Source organism: Vigna umbellata, chromosome 8 (assembly GCF_029865625.1).
Source record: "Vigna umbellata cultivar VRB3 chromosome 8, Vumbellata_1.0, whole genome shotgun sequence".
Classification (NCBI taxonomy): Eukaryota; Viridiplantae; Streptophyta; class Magnoliopsida; order Fabales; family Fabaceae; genus Vigna; species Vigna umbellata.
Window position 1 is genome coordinate 4,262,947 of NC_142172.1, and position 17,248 is coordinate 4,280,194.

General features: G+C 33.9%; 2 protein-coding genes across 2 annotated transcripts; one reads left to right on the forward strand and one right to left on the reverse strand.

Annotated features, from left to right (window-relative positions):
* The first annotated feature begins 231 nt into the window (after positions 1-231).
* Positions 232-4,485, forward strand: LOC124822901 (putative E3 ubiquitin-protein ligase LUL2). Its single transcript, XM_047294997.2, has 3 exons — positions 232-1,068; positions 3,266-3,767; positions 4,121-4,485. The coding sequence occupies exons 1-3, from the start codon at positions 635-637 to the stop codon at positions 4,235-4,237; spliced, it is 1,053 nt and encodes a 350-aa protein (XP_047150953.1). The 5' UTR covers positions 232-634; the 3' UTR covers positions 4,238-4,485.
* A 1,509-nt stretch (positions 4,486-5,994) lies between these two features.
* LOC124822902 (dolichyl pyrophosphate Glc1Man9GlcNAc2 alpha-1,3-glucosyltransferase-like) lies at positions 5,995-15,810 on the reverse strand. Its single transcript, XM_047294998.2, has 5 exons — positions 15,563-15,810; positions 9,454-10,361; positions 8,644-8,850; positions 7,526-7,763; positions 5,995-6,515 (listed from the first exon to the last, which is right to left on the reverse strand). Exons 2-5 carry the CDS (start codon positions 10,204-10,206, stop codon positions 6,103-6,105), a joined length of 1,611 nt encoding a protein of 536 aa, XP_047150954.2. The 5' UTR covers positions 10,207-10,361; positions 15,563-15,810; the 3' UTR covers positions 5,995-6,102.
* Between the last annotated feature and the right edge of the window lie 1,438 nt (positions 15,811-17,248).

Sequence of the window (17,248 nt, forward strand, 5' to 3'; positions counted from 1 at the left end):
TAAATATATTGTAGAAAAGATTATTTGAAAATTTTCATGTCTACTATGATGATGTGTTAGGTCGTAAACTAATGGCGTGCTTAAGATGGCAATGAGATTCTGGAATTGTGAACATGATTTCTGTTAAAGCGCGAAATAATCAATTGCCAAATCTATAAAGAAAATTCTGAAAACTCACAAACCATAGCCTTCCATTATATATTATTATATTTGAAAAATGACAAACCAAACAAAAGGAGGAAAAAAAAAGTGGGTCACTTTAGCAACAAATCCTTCACATCCCATCCCGTCATCAATGGTGTTCCTCTTGATCAGTGGAGCTTTACGCAATCCCATTACACTCTCTTTCTTTCCATTTTCTTCTATTCTCTATTATTATTATTATATTTTTTTTCTATTTCTTTTCATTGCATTCTCTAATCACTACCCATTCATCACCGGTTTTCTCTGTCACTGTCTCCCAGTACTCTTTGAACCACCGCAACTAAAATAACAACCCCACTTTTCTTCTCTCCAAACCCTCCAAGTTTCGATTTTTCTCGCCTTCTCACAAAAATATCAGCGCCCCACAAAATATAATACAAAATTTTCAAGAAATCTTTTTCTGGGTTAATTTGGTAACTTTCTTTATTTCATGGGTAACATAGGAAGCAGCGGCTCCAATAGCCGTCGGAGACACGGCGGTGGCGGCAGCGGGAGGCGGATTCACCCGCCGCCGCCTCATCCGCCGGTGATTCCTCCGCCGGAAGTCACGGCGAACGGATTCGCGTACCCCCCCGCCGCCACGCCATATCACAACTACCCCGGGTACTACCCGCCGCCGACCACCATGCCGGCGCCGTTGCCGGCTCCTTACGACCACCACCACCGCCCGTCGGTGGACCCGATGTGGGGGAGGTACCCGGCTGCGCCGGCTCCGACGCCGACGCCGTATGTGGAGCACCAGAAGGCTGTTACTATAAAAAACGATGTAAACATCAAGAAGGAGACTCTTAGGATTGAGCCTGATGAAGAGAATCCTGACCGTTTCCTCGTGACGTTTACGTTTGATGCCACTGTTTCGGGAAGGTAACGCCGTTTTTCCTTTTATTTAATGCTTGTGTTGTAATGAGGTGATTGTGTTTGGTTATTTAATTGGCGTGTGGTGTCATGTGAATGGTGATTATATGTCAGATGCAAGGTTTTAAGGTGGTGGTTGTTGTGATCCTCTGGTCGCTTCTTTTTTCTTTTTTTTTTTTTCTGATGGGGTGTTAATAAGCTTGTTGCTGTGTTCTGATAAGTAAAGGGGCAAAACATGCTACTCTAACTAGCTTATAACGGTGTCACAGGGGTGCATGACTTAAGGGAGTGCAAAGCTGCGGATAAATAATATTGTGCAGATGAGAAGTATAGTTATAAGCAGATTTATATGCGAAATTAGTTGATAGTTTGGAGTTTAGATGGCTCATTGGCTTGACCAGTGGCAGAATAGCTACGATTATTGCGCTGTGTCTGTTTTTTGATTAACTGATAAGCATCTGTGATATGGTCAATTTCCTTAAAAATCTGGGGAGCCTGATTGAAAGAAAAGTTAATTGCTGCTAAAGATATCCTGCTTGTCAGATTATGTTCATTTATCATTTGATAATCAACATGATTTTTCCCCCGTCTGATATGTTCTGGATGTTGATCTGGTCACACACTAGATATTTGTCACCAAGTTTGCATTATTTAGGAATGCCTACTTAGATTTTCTAGAGTTCCTTTTTTATCCTATTCCTTTTTTAGAGGGGTGAAGAAATGGCGTATTCTATTTTATGTAGGGTGTTGTTACCTTTTAGCAATCCAAAGTGAAGTTTCTCTGTACACATTAATGGTAAATGAAGTAGTTAGCTCAGTACACATCAGTTAGTTTGAAAGCTGATATTATTTGTCCCTAAGCAGCGGCTTTATAGATCATTTTTAGTTTCCTGATGCGCTTGTGCTAAAAGCTGTTATTACTTTCATGTCACCATTTCTGGAGTAGCTTTTAATTGTGTCAGCTTAACTGTAGTTTTATGTACAATAACTGATTGCTAAGAATGGAAGGGGAGCATATTAGACAAGAAAGTGGTAACTCTATAATAGTTTCACTGTTTGAGGTTTTCTGTTGGTTATATGTGGAGTGAAAGGACACTGAGGTTGTTATTTCAATTAATTTGTTGGATGTTGTGGTGCATTTTTTTTTTCTTATGTGGGGGATTGGTTAAGATAAAGTGAAACGACATTGAATTTTGTAGAATTAAATGTTAAGTTATTTTCTGTATCATCACTAGTCATTCTCCTTGTGTGCATGACTCTCTCATGTACGAAAGTCAAGGTCTTTTTTAAGTAGAATTAATCTATTTTATCTACTCTGATTTAGACTTATATTTTGGGAAATAGAATATTTGAAACTGGACTCTGGTGCTAATTCCGTCTACTTCGTGGTCAAAGTTAGAAGCAATTTACGAAAATGACATATTTCTACGGCAAGATATATGGATATTATACCTACTTTTCTATTACCTAGGATCTGAATGGTTGGTTCAATGCATACTTGTCCAATTTCAATTTTCCAAAGCTGCATAACAAAATTAAATTTTTGGCACTTTTGAAGGCAATAAATTACTCAGTATTGTAAGTTCTTGTTGCTTCCCCGTTCTATATATCATTTTTGCAAGCAATACCAATACATGAAAGGTGATTGACTCAGTGTCTGCAAGGCATTAGAAATGGTCAATGTTTCCTTTGCACTTTAGGAGTGCTGTTTTAAATGTCATTAAAATAGTGTTTGAAAGACTTATATGATGCTAAGCGTGGTAATATAGTGAGAATGTTAAAAGAATAACTGGTTTTTGGACTTTTGAACTCTTAGCAGCAAACAGCTTAAGGTTTTGTACATCTAAAAAGGTAATCTTTTACTTTTAAGAAATGTTATGCTTAAGAAGCTTATTCATATGGAGAAACAATGCAAAATGGTCAAATATTATACTGTTTTCTTTTTCTGATATTAATGTCTTTGTTTACTGAGACGTGTGTTTTTGGTGGATCTTGCCTCTAAGGCATTAAAACCAAAGATGTCCCTCATCCTCAACTTACCTTGGGTTGAGTTAATGCACATCCAGTTTAATCATGCATTCAATAGTTAGTGCTCTTTAAGATTAAAATTGTGTGTGTTGGTTAAAGACTATGGATATGAATTTTGTGGGATAGTTCTTTTATTTGTTTGATCTAAATGGTTTGTTTCCTTTTACCTCCATAACAGCATCACGATACTTTTCTTTGCAAAAGAAGGGGAAGGTTGCATCCTAACCCCAATGAAGGAAAATGATCTTCCACCCATGACTGTAAATTTCCAGCAAGGTCTTGGCCAGAGGTTTAAACAACCAGCTGGAACTGGTATTGATTTTTCGATATTTGAGGAGTCTGAGTTATTGAATGTGGGGGACGACGATATTTATCCTGTTGCAATTAAAGCAGATGCATCCTCTGGTGACCCTGATGAATCAAAATCAAATGAAACTTCATCATATGGTAACACAAACTCTCAGATAACTCAAGCAGTGTTTGAGAAGGAGAAAGGAGAGTTTCAGGTGAAGGTTGTTAAACAGATTTTATGGGTAAATGAAATGAGGTATGAACTGCAGGAGATATATGGTATTGGTAATTCAGTGGAGAGTGACTTGGATGGTAATGACCCAGGAAAAGAGTGTGTTATATGTTTGTCAGAGCCTCGTGACACAACCGTCCTTCCGTGTCGCCACATGGTGTGTCTTTAAGTTCAACTTATTTTTGAATAACAATTGCTTAGTTTTGTCAGCTTCATGAAACAAGTACATAAAAATGAATAATTAAAAACTTGTGCACCTTGGTGTCCAAAGGTATGGAGAAGGGTACTGTGTGTAGTCTTATCCTTGCATATGTAAAGAGGTTGTTTCCAAATTGGTCACCAACATGCACCTTCACTGTTGCACCATTGATCACTCTCATAAATGATTATTTTCTCAATAATTCATACCAACATGTTACTGTGTCACTGATAAGTTATCATTCTTAGCTAACTGATTATTACTTTTCTGAATTTTAAGTGTTGATTAGTTTTGGATTTGTTTCCATGTAGTGTATGTGTAGCGGATGTGCAAAGGTTTTGAGGTTCCAAACAAATAGATGTCCAATCTGCAGACAACCAGTTGAGAGGCTTTTGGAGATCAAAGTGGGGCCTGAAACTGAGGAATGAAGATACAATGTTAGTGACAAAAGCTTCCTGTACAGTCCAAATGTTATAGTTAATACTTTAACTTATTTTATCAGGTTTTTCTAATAATCCCAAAAATATAGAAATTGGAATTTATGCATGACATTATGTTTGACATGTACAACAGGCTGGCATTGAACCTGACTTGTATTATTGTATAAGACAATGCCTCCACCATGCTTGTTTGGTTTTACTCCTAATTCTTAAGTGGTTTTATCTTCTGAACATAATTGGATTCTCCTCTTCTCTTTGAATTACATTATTCTTGTTCTAGTAAAAAATTGCTCATAACTCCTTTCAACGTTAGGTCAGTTGTAAAAAAAGTTAACAATAATTCAGCAACTTGGTACACCCTAGATTTATCAATTAGTGTCAATCTGAACTTTTGTACACTTAAATAAAAAAAAATAGAAAATAAAAACGTTCTAAGGATAAGGGTATGTGTGATGTGATGAGATGAAGCAGTTTGAGTTGCTGTGTTTTGAATACTGCTTTTATGCACTTGGACCTTTTGGCCAGTCGTTAAAGGATGGTGATTCATTTCGGTTTTCACAAGGACACGAGGAAATTTAGTTTTATGCTGCATTGTCTATGTATCTGGCCATGTTTTCTGGTTGGCATAATAATGGTATTTAACTTTCTCAACCACTTTTTTCTTTTCTTGTAGAATTTTTCTAGTTTCGGCCAAAGAAATAATAAGCCACTTTTAATCAATACCTTTGTTAGTAAAATGATTATTGAATAGCTTTTATTATCAAACCCACCATTCTCCTCAATTACTTTTATGCAAAGTGTTGGCTAACATCTCTCGTCACCAATTTTTTAATGTCTCTAAGGATTTATGAGAGTAAGTGTGCACATGTTTCCTTAACAATTGGTTAAGCACTCTTAAATTACTTAAACTACTTTGCATGCGTTGCATAACCCAACTATAACCATATGCGCATGACTCGTCTAATGAATAGTTTTAAATGTTTCTGTAACTTTTTCTTACTCATCTTTTTGTTTAAAATAGAAAATGATACTCCCATGTAATATTTTCTTTATAAAATATATTAAACCAAATCTACGGGAGAATATAACATTACTTTGCCACATTACCGATCAAAAGCCAAACAGAAACACAGAATTGCAAATTACGAGGATGTTTACAACCTCTGATGAATCAGTATGCATAGGTTCAATTAAAGTTTCATCATTGAAATGGTTCCTTCGTCTTGAATTTGTTGTTGAAAATTGGTTCGGACAAATTTAACTTGACATCAATCCTTAAAACTTATAAAAAGAAAAACCAAGCAGCACACACTTTATAAGGAGAATGGTAAAGTAAGGTCATTTGTAAAGTATTTTGGAACTTTAAACACACAAAGCAGATACAATTTCTCACCGACAATCACTGTACGTATGACATTTGATGCCCTTTATGCAATTTTATTATTCATATTATTATTATTATTATTATTATTATTATTATTATTATTATTATTTCTATTATTCTTTCTTTCTTTTTTGTCTATTTCGAGTTGTTACTTAATTTTCAATATTTGGAAAGAAGTAATTACACACTTTTCAGACATCTCAACGTTTATTCCTCGATCGTTGTCCGACTGTCTTTTTCAAAAAAAGAAATACAGTATAAAATTCACTCTAAGACTGTATAATATACATTTTGCTAATAGGATCACTGTTGGTGTGCCTATGGAGACGGCTGAGGCAAGATCAAATAGTAATTCTTTAACTAATACTCGGATCAAACAGTGACTTCATTTAATTAAAAAATTAAACCAAATGTTGATTCTTAAAATATGGCTAATAAAATTCAGTATCCAGTGCAGACAGTCCTAAATTTAAAGATATTTAACTATGGATATCAACTGCCAAATCCAAGAGTACATGATCCCAAAAGCACAGTATACGGAGATCAACATGAGTGGTGCAAATGCAAACTTATCACCCAAAATTAGAGGGTGTAAAATTTGGCCCCATATCTCCACAACTACAAGACCTATCAGATAAATCCTCTCACTCCACCCAATAACAAAACCTTTCTTCTTCACAGTTTCACCCCAACTATCTTCAGATCCAAATTCATCAGCCTTTTTCTTTGAATTAGTACTTGGCGCTCTCGCTGTTTCAGCCCCAACATAAAATTGTGCTGAAAAGCCTGACCACATCAAAATAGAGTGTAGAAGCAGCAACAAAACTTTGATCGGACACTCTTGTGCCTCGAATAGTAGCGGAAAATTTGAATAGCAAGATACTGCACGTACAAGTAATGTGTGAAATTTGAAAGCAAAAATACGGAAACAGCACTGAAAAAAATTATGCAACTTGCAAGTTTATTTTGTTGGCATCTAAAAGCATTCAGTCATTATAAGCAATGATTTTGGCAAACATATATTGCCACGTTAAAGGAACTAGAGACAGTATAACTGTTTATATATATTTGCTTTTATCTTTTATTCTGCTTGGTTCATGTTGTGCAAGGTTGGAATAGTTGCTTGATTACTTTATATAGATTACCATAACATTTTGCATTCATCCCTCATGTTTCCCCATCCAAACACATCAAAGTTTGCATATCCCTCCGAGCTCACTCCCATTCTCTCCCAATCAAACGATCCTATCCAGACCCTATACAGGTCTACAACCTGCAACAAATCACTGCTTCATACAAACATTGCTGTCTTCAGCAGGCAGATACCAGAGTTTTGGATGGTAATTTGTACGAGGTTCACTGACGATAGGGGACATAATAGAACCAATTCTCTAGCAACGAGTTAATATGACTATGTTCTTGTTTATTTGAAATTTGAAGGTTCTCAGTTTCATTTTCTGATTCTAAAAATGTTTTCCTTTTTCTTTTTTCTTTTGATTAATTGGAAGGTGGAACAAGATTTTTGAATCTAGAATCTGACAAATCTATAAATGCTTAGGGCACAGATAAATAGATGGAGCATTACTGACAGAAAACTATGCCAATAGAATAGAAAACGGCAATATTTGCAAGATTATTAGCAATTGCCCAACTATTGTGAAAAAAATTAGTGAAGTATTGTCTTCAATGGAACACAAGCATCACTTGTGCTTTCTTTCCACTAGTTATATAAATCGTACATGTGATACACACCATGCACAAACTTTTCATAAATTTTATTTCATTGTACTTATATTTCATTTCCAATTTCTCCTATCATCTGAAAAAATAAAAGAAAAAAAAATAAAAGCATTGGATGCAGGTGAACAAACAAATGAGCATTAAAAGCATACCTATTGACAGCAAAAAGTAATGCCTTGCATCCTCCGGAGTTTGAGGTGCAACAATGGCAAGTGGAATTACAAAATGGAGAGATGCCTTCTCATGCACATGCCATCCGAAAAGAAAACCACAGGTATAAGCATAGGCTATCCATCTACTAATCATCTGTGGCTGTGGATTCTTCCAAGCCTTGAAAAGGCAAGGAGATAAGGCAAGAAGAACCATTATAAAGGTCACATATGGTTTGATCTGCATTATAATAAATAGAAAAAAATGAATGCTTTGACGAACTTTTTGAATAATTAAAAGTAAAGCAGTATAAAGTTATATCATAGTCGTAAATTTCAAATGACCAATTACCAGGCTAAGTTGCAGATTCAATTGAACAACAGAGCCTGCGAAATTGAATTAGCTACACTAGAAGGAGTCAAATGTAAAGCTAATATTATGCATTATCTCGTCAATTATAACTTTTCACAAATATCATTCCCGATGCCAAACAGGTGCTGATTTTACGTTATCAACTTGTGGTTACCAATTTTCCATATGAACAATCTATTCAGATTCTATATTTTTATTCTTAGATAATGGATAAGGACCAAGCAGTGAATCTATAATGTATTTTCAACAAGATTTTTAGAAAGTGAATTTAGACCTAACTTAACCCTGAACATATCAAGCATGGGAATAAATAATCATGAATCGGGTGACATGATATCCCAACACACTTCATCTCTAACCATCTTAAAAACTGGATTTAGATCTAATCAACCCTACAAAACTGGTTTATAAAATGAAGTTTACACTCACTCATTATAATATGGTTATATCTATAGTTGATGCGAGACGTCCAACAAAGGTTCAAAGTGAATTTCTAATCTATCAGTGGTTAGGCCACATTGCATGATTACAGGTTTCAAGAAATGATAAGACATTATCCTCCCTCTCTTTGTACTAATGAAATGCATACAGTAATAAGGCATTTCAATAATTTGTTTAGGTATAGCCATATAAGCATGTGATCAGCTTAACCAAGGTCATAAAATCCCTATATGTTCTTTGTTGTTGTTTTCTTTTTATTTAATAGCAAACAAGCTTATTCAAAGAATTAAAAACTCACAAGTCTTACCTGAGGTAGTACAGAAAATGGTGAGGAATCCCCTACTAGACCAGCAGTGAATGAAGCTGCTGGCATCTGGATATTGAACCCAAGTTTTCTTAATATGAAAGCAAGCCCTTTATCTGACATAATATAGAATACCCAAAAATTTGGGGCCCAGTATGCATGGCAAAGCCCCCTGCCAAATGGAAACAATCGTCGAATGACTTGTTCTATCTACAATTTATAATTTGAACAAACGATAAGTACATCAAAATGCAAAGGGTGCAAATGAAATATCCTCACTTTTACACAGGAAAATTAAGTAATACAAGAACTTAACAGAAGGCTACTAAACTTGTTCCCACTTACTTGGACATGCAAAGTTGGTCATTCGTAATTGGATTATTCTATTTATGTAGTAGTCGCATAATTGGTAGCATGAAAAGATTATAATAATGAAAAAAAAATGCTCTTTATACAACCTGATCAAAACTCAGTACGTCTGAGTTAGAAGGTATGCATCACACCAAAACCTAAATATATATATATATATATATATATAAACAAAATGCTATCCTTTAAATATAATTTTCATGGCTATACCAAGCATCCAATTTTTGCTCCATTTAATAAGTTGAAAGCAAAAAAAAATATCAATTTACCATTCCATATTTCTGAAAAATTAACAAATACAAAATTCTTAAACTAGTTGAACAAATAGTAATCAATTTCAAATTAGTTAAACACATTGATTTATCAGAAGCAAGGGGAAAACAGCATGACATATGGTGAACATAATGACAATATATAATTTCAATATATAAACGTTATATTTACCTGCCCAAGGTAGAAAAATGGTCCAAAAGCAGATGCAAACACTGCTGTAACCACTCCTCCCATAATCAAAAGTCGACTGAAGCCTCTTATCATTCCACCCCAAACATAGTGTCTCAACAAATAAATAAAATAGACTGGTGCTGCCACTGCAAATAAATGTTTAAAGCACAAGAGAACAGCAAAGATACACCCACCTAACAAATCCCTTCCTTCCTCCAAATATGAAAGTGATATCAACAAAATCCCAATGAGAAATCCATTGTACTGAAAATGCACATGGTCCACTATAAAAAGCACTGGTGACCAAATAATCAATAACCAGACCAACTTCTGCTTTTTTAAATCCAAATTTCGAGTAAGTCTGTAAACCCCGTAAAGAAGAGACAAATCAGAAAGTATTGCAGTAACTCTTTGGAAATAAACCACCTTGTTTGAGCTATAATTCAGGCCCTCTTGAAGGTGCACAATTTGGGGATCAATGAGGTGAGCAAAAATAGATAGAAAGCGTTCAAAATAGGCAAAGAATGGTGGGTAATCAAGGGTCCATGGACTTGTCTCATCAAAGTACCACTGGGAAAGAGGGAGAGAGTGGGTCAAAGCCAGCCAGTTGCGATGCACCTCAAAATCTGTACTACGGTAGGATGGGAAAAGTAGAACTTTAATGCAGGTAGCTACAAGAAAGAACCACCAGAGAGTTGTTTTGGGGCTATGAGAATGATGAAGTTCTTTGAAGCTTAGTTTCTCTTTTCCCATGCCTGAAGTTGGGAGTGCAAAATGGAAAGAGGAATATAGACGTTGTATTTAATGCAGAAACCAAACAATGCTGTTTTTGACTACTCAAATAGAACTTGCTCGGTTTTCAACCCAACATGGAGACTGCTAATGGAAATTGTGACCTTAAGAACTTCCTGCATGAAAGTAAGCACGGTCACCGAGAAAACTTATGGGAGTACCGTTGACTGCCAGTATGATTGAAAGATGAACAAAGAGTATTTGCACAAAACTTTTAGGAATCTTTAGTCAACTTTTCCATGGACATATCTATTAGTAACAGGTACAGACTGATTATTAGATTTTGTAGCATTTATAGAAGGTAAAACAATTGAAGTAGACATGGAAACAAATATACAATCCATGACAAGTGTTTATTCTTTCAGAAAATAAGGACTATTATTAGAGAGAAGAAAAACAAAGAATTGGTAGGAAGGATAACAAATCCTCCATCCAGAAAATCTAATTTAGAAACTTACATAACAACAAATACCATATTGGAGATGAAGATGCCTCCATAAAAATTCATGAGCATACCACCAATTCGATATGCTCATAAATTTTTATAGAGGTACAAATAAAACACCACCAATAGGCACAAATAAAATCATCCAGTCCAACAAATAGATCAAAAGGGCAAATAGGTTTCCTAGGAAATCTCAAACCATATTCACCATAGAAGTGTAAAACTTTCAGTTGATGATTTTAGCTTCCTTATCCTTAACAAAATCATAAAATGAAGTTATAAAAACATTTAAAAAGTGGTACCACCCGCCCAAAGTTCCACCAAGACAAGTAAACAAACTATCCATACATAAGTAATTGAATGGAAATGTAAAAGCAAACAGGCCATTATTTACCAGTAGAAGATGTGGATCAAACAATCGGACTCCAACTCCTTCAAAAGATTTTTAAGCTTCCTACCTATTGCTACTCAATATAACCAAGAAGTAGTGTCGGTGTAACATCCCAATTCTGAGAGTCCCGAAAATGTGTAGAATTTAAAATTTTCACAATCATAAATAGAATCATTCTATTTTAATCTATTAGAAATCCGTATTAAAATTCTTTCACATTCCTCAACAAGTGAAATTTATCAATTTTATAGTTCAATAAATATATTCGTTTAAAATCACAACAAAATTAAAAAATGTTTATGAATTGAAAATAGGAATTATCCAAATCCAACCATAACGTAAAAAAAAAAATTAATACAATCCTTTACATAAATAGATAAACTTTAATAAAGCTACCATCGTCAAATCCCTCTCTCGTCAATCATATAGTTTAATTTCTTAATTTTATTAAATCTACATTTAAAACAATGACTAAAAGCATATAATATTCATGAATTTACATGTCTGACTCTATTTACATTATATCACCAATTTCAATGCAACCATTAACCTATTTACCTTAAATCTAAAACATAAATTTCCAGAACCTAAATGCGTCTATTAAAACCTTAAATCTGTTAACTCTTATCAAACCAAGTGCAATTAAGATTGTCCCCATGTTTAACAAGTATAGAAAAACCTAAACTAGTCAATCAAACATGTATCCATTCATATGTTCACTCATTTCAAATATCTTACTTATGCCCCCAATTAATTATTCCCCAAGAAAATTACTAAACATAACATTTCACTGCACCCATTACTTCCGATATAACCTACAACGCTCTAGAATTATAAGATATCAATAATTCTAGAGTTAGTTAAACAAAAACTATAATGTCCATAACTACCATATATATCATCGCACGTAATCACCCAAGTCCAATACACATTTATTTTATGCTTCAATAATATAAAATCTTAAAATATCCATTCCACCTAACTATCCAGCATTAGTAATTCAGTTTGACTATATCCCATTAAACCAACATCAGGACGTAATATTCACAGCAACACGAATGTATAAACACCACACAAACTCTATTCCTTCACCACTCATAGTTTAATCCAGTGTGTAACACCAATGCATGTAAAATCATTATCCAATCAACGTCATAACAGAACACAATATCATTACCGTATCATTCCATCCCATAGAAAAACAATTCATAATTCTAAAATGACTGTACTAGATTCAGTACATGGTACTAAGTAGTGTCATATTATGCACAAGTTTAAGCATGCCTCTACAGTACTTTAACCACATATATCATACATAAACTACTCATGTTTTATTTTATGTTATACAGCACTTTATTCTAATCATTAGGAAGATAAGACTACTTCAAGTTCTTTTTAAATCTAATGCAAAATGAATTTAGGCATTTAAGAAAGCTTAGGTGAAATCTTCTGCAGCTTTTTGGGAAAACTCAGCCTAAGGTAGACAATATAGAGCTCCGGGACTTGAAACCAATTTCTAATTATTACTCATAGATTCAACCATTTATCATAGTTTAGTATGATTTAAACCAAAGTCAAACAAGTTTAAACAGTCCAGAAATTAATCCTTAGCAATTATATGTAAACTCAAATGCGTGAAAGCATTATTTATATATTCTACCAAACTCTTTGACATGCATAGACATCAGTACTCATCATCTATCTAGCAAATCATTTAAACATCCTAGCACATTCTATATTTAAAGTAAAGACCATAAGATATATGCTGCTTTACTAAGTTCAATCACTTTTAACCCATACCATATCATCCATGCCCCCATAACATCATACCCGAATTCTAAATATTCACAAACAGATTCAGAAACATAGTCACATATAATTTTATACCATTTTCACAGATATAAGCAAGGAAATTCACGTTGCAGCAAAATCAGAAATAGTAATTTCTTAATTCTAGACAGAATATATTATGCAATTATATACCCATTTTCCCTTATCTCCTGAAACTTAACCCCTAACTATTTTCAGCAGCTAGCCTCATGTGTCGTAACCACATTTACACAATCACAATAGTTGATGCATAACATATACTATAAAACCCAACAGCCCATTTTTTATCCCAACAATGTCCAAGTCCCCCTTAGACATATATTACAAATGAGCTAGTTCACTACAGACCTAAGGTTTAACATTTTATATCATATTACAGTACACGCAACATTCATAATCAGACAAAACACACATAACCAGACCCTTCATAGTCAGCTTCTATTAACTATACATGTAAAGAAAGGAACATAATCTATCATATTCCTGCAAATTTGTTCAGACTTAAATCCAATTTATAATCACCCACAACTACATATATTAGCACCCCGTAATTAGCCACCAATTGATTCAGACGTTGAAGGATGTCCTTTTTCACAGTTTGGTTTATTAGAGCATATATTAACAATCCCAGAACCCAACACAAACCACATACAAGTTTCATAATCACCGAATTTTATGGGAATTAACTTAAATTACAGAGTACCACATTTTTGTCAATTGAACAAGTTTCTACATTCAAATGATATGCGCAATTCATAATCCAATAATATTGTCATATATTTTCCAGATATCATAACATTTAAAACAGATTAGCTTAAACAGAATTAAACATGTTATCCTTGAACATTTCACTACATCAATAAACAAAGTCCAAAATTTAACGAATGTAATCAACACACTGCATTTCAAGAATCATACAATCACAAAACAGGGTTAGCTCTCCATACCTGGAAAATTAACCTTCCTCACTGCACAACTTCTACTGAGCTTAAAAAAAATCTCGTGCTCCTCTCCTCGCAACATCTTTCTCTCGCTCAACTCGAACCCTAAAACCCACTTTGGATTCCCCTTTCTCCATTACTCACATCCTCACGCTTCACTCATCAGCACATCCAACACATAACCACTAGATTAAGCCTAATTCACTAATTATATAACCATTTAATATCCTTTTAACTTATTCCTATTTTGCATATATCATTTTAATGCAAACCATTTATATATACTCCTCATATATTACTTGCACAAAAGACTTTTACCTCTCCATCATAAATTCTAATTAATTAACCACATGGTACTAAAATTAAACCTTATCTCAAAGATGTTCTAATAACTAATTTTCTAGGGTCTTACTTTCTAGGGTCTTACGGTCGTCATCCTTAAATCATATGAACTTTGGATAATTATCTTCTACTAAATACCTACATTTATTGTAACCCCAATTTTTCAACCTCCACTTGACTTTCTCTGGGATTCAGAAAAAAAAAAAAAAAAAACTTCCCACCAATCGAGTACTTTCTGAAAATTCTTTTATTACAAAGAAAGATGCTTAATTCACATATCCTAATAACACTACACCTTTCTAGGATTTTTATAGAGGTGTCTTCATCTCCAATATGCAAGATTGGGTTTTTGAAGAAAAATGTGGAAGGAGTTGTCTACTAATGTTAGCAAACAGCCGAAGTTGGTTCACTGATGTATCAAGTCATTAACTTCTCCTTTGACTTATACTCAGTAACAATCAAATTCAACTGCCAGAAAAAGAAAAATCAAATAGTCTATGATGAAAAACTCTAAACTAACTTAAATATATGTCCGCTCTATACATAAAAAGCAATGCCCTCCTAAACCAGCATGATTTGTGTATATGGTGCCATGTATGTCGGCTTTTGATTTCTGGTAACTGGGAAATGAAAAGTTAGTACCCTAGCACTTTATTAATTTCCATTTATTTCACTTAAGCTTCCTGACAGGACAGCTTCAATAATATAAATTCATTTAAAAAAGAAAAAATCTGTGAAAAATAAATTCTTCGGACGAAGTCTGGTGTTTTGATATATCAAAATAAAAATAGGAGGAAAGCATTGACTTGCAGTAGAAAATCAATGGTTTAAAATCCCCGCCACACCCCAAGTCCTGGGCTTTCATCTCATCACTGTGTTTCTTGGTAGTTACAGAGCGTGTTACTGACTGTTAGGCCTCTTGGCAATCTAGAAACCCCCATCTTTATCTTTATTACCTGTAGGTGGCATCATAACCTTTTTGATATTCATCCTTTGTTTGATAAATTTTCAGTTCTTCACAGAAGCCAGTTACATCCCACAAACCTTTTTACATAAATATCAAAGCTAGAAAAGTAGATCTCTACGCTAGATGTAGAATCTCAAATTCTGGCTATGAATGTTCATTCACTATTACCTATTGCCAATTCTGCAAGTGACAACAAATACTAATTCTATTCAATATGTCCCTAGGTTCTCCCACCCAAAACTAATTGTCCAACTTAGAATTACTATATGTATCTTCTATGACTATCCTATCCAATGCAGTGAAACTCGAAAGTAGAATCGCAAACTCGCACGATTTGATAGTGGAAGTGGAAAAGAAGAAAAAGAAAATAAGGAACCGGTTGAAAAAAGAATAGGACTCACAGTGGCGGGATGATGCGGTGCGCATGCCGCATGCCGCTGGAGATGTTCCGCGCTCGTCGGAGGCAGCAGTAGGGATTGCTTCTCCGCTGAGAGGAATCGGAAGCTCGCTCTTTGGGACCGTTGTGCCGTCGAAAAAGAGGAGTGGCGGTGGATCGATTACCTTCCCAGGAATGACAACGGCACGAATTTGTGTTTGCTTGTTGGATGCTTTTCAAATGCATAAGTTTTCTGACAGTGAATTCAGTTGTGTCTAACGTTTATGTTTATTTGTATAACAAAGTATTATGGCTAATTAATAACTAATTATAATGTAGTTTTCTGTTTTTAAGTAGGTTTCTTATTTTCTTAACCTCTAAAATTATTGAAGTATAACATTTAATAAGACCAACTCTGTGACTTTTTTTAAAAAACAAATTTCCTTGTGTGCTTGTTTCATGTAACAATGCAAAAACTTGAGATAAAGGTTTAAAACCAATTTTACAAGTGATTTCAATTATTTTGTTTGAAAAGAACATCAAATATATATACTCTAAAACGAATAAATTTATAATTTATAAAATATTATGAAAAGATAATTAAATTAAAATTGACTTTTATATTGTAATACGGTAACACGCTTGTGTATATAATCATGAGAGATTCATAATTTAGGAATAAGACTTAATAACATTGATTTTAATAAACATTGATTTTAAAGATTGCTTTTAAAGTCTAAATGTTTGTACATTGTCATAACCATTCAATCAATTTTATAATCTATTTAATCACCTTGTGAATCAATTTAACCAACTATTTTTCAATTCAAATTTCAACATTCCATAATTATTCTTTCAAATCTGTGTCAAATTTCATGTTGATCAAGACATTACTTTGTCATTTTCAAAGACTTATTGGTACACTATTCAACTTAATTAAGATCAGGCTCGACATTAGTTTTATTGTCCAATACCTCAGTTAATTCATTTCTGGTTTAAGAGAATCTCATATCCAGCAAGTCATAAGGATTGTGAAATATTTGAAGAATTATCTAGGGACTGATCTTTTGTATCCTTCAAATATTCCCTTTGAAATATAAAGTTTTTTCAAATTATGATTGGACAACTTGTGATACTACCAGTAAATCCATCTACAAGTTATTGTGTTTTCTTTGGAAAATCTGTAGTCACTTGAAAATAGAAGAAACAAATACGATCTCTAGATCTTCCTTTTGAGATTGAATACATGGCTTTAGTCTCTCTTTCTTATGAACTCCAGTGGCTTAAATACTTGTTTCACGATCTGTATTTTTCTATTTTCACTCCCTACTTTTATCTTTTGCGATAGTAATTCAACAATTCAAATTGCTAAAAATCTCACTTGTCATAAGTGAATAAAAGCATATAGAGATTAATTGTCACATTATCAAACAAAAATTTCAAGACGATCTCATTAGTTTCTTCATGCTCCTTCTACCAATCAACCACTTGATGTGTTCACCAAACTCCTTCACCTAACCACTTTAAAGACTATTATATTTCCAAGTTGAGTCTTCATGATATTCATGTTCATCTTGGAAGGGGGTGTTAAAATATTTCAGTTAGTTTGTGCTTTTAGTTTCATTTATTAGTTAGTTTCTAAGTGTGATGCGTATATACTAAGCAACACTCTTCTATGAAAGTTTTTTTTCTCCTTTTTTATGTACTTTTT

Bases quoted from the DNA above. Each gene is read 5' to 3' on its own strand.
- LOC124822901 (XM_047294997.2), top strand. From the start codon at position 635: ATGGGTAACATAGGAAGCAGCGGCTCCAATAGCCGTCGGAGACACGGC. The intron at 1,069-3,265 runs GTAACGCCGTTT...CCTCCATAACAG, and splicing joins GATGCCACTGTTTCGGGAAG to CATCACGATACTTTTCTTTG. The intron at 3,768-4,120 runs GTGTGTCTTTAA...GTTTCCATGTAG, and splicing joins TCCTTCCGTGTCGCCACATG to TGTATGTGTAGCGGATGTGC.
- LOC124822902 (XM_047294998.2), bottom strand. From the start codon at position 10,206: ATGGGAAAAGAGAAACTAAGCTTCAAAGAACTTCATCATTCTCATAGC. The intron at 7,764-8,643 runs GTAAGACTTGTG...ATTATAATGCAG, and splicing joins CATTTTCTGTACTACCTCAG to ATCAAACCATATGTGACCTT. The intron at 6,516-7,525 runs GTATGCTTTTAA...TTGTACGTGCAG, and splicing joins TTACTTTTTGCTGTCAATAG to TATCTTGCTATTCAAATTTT.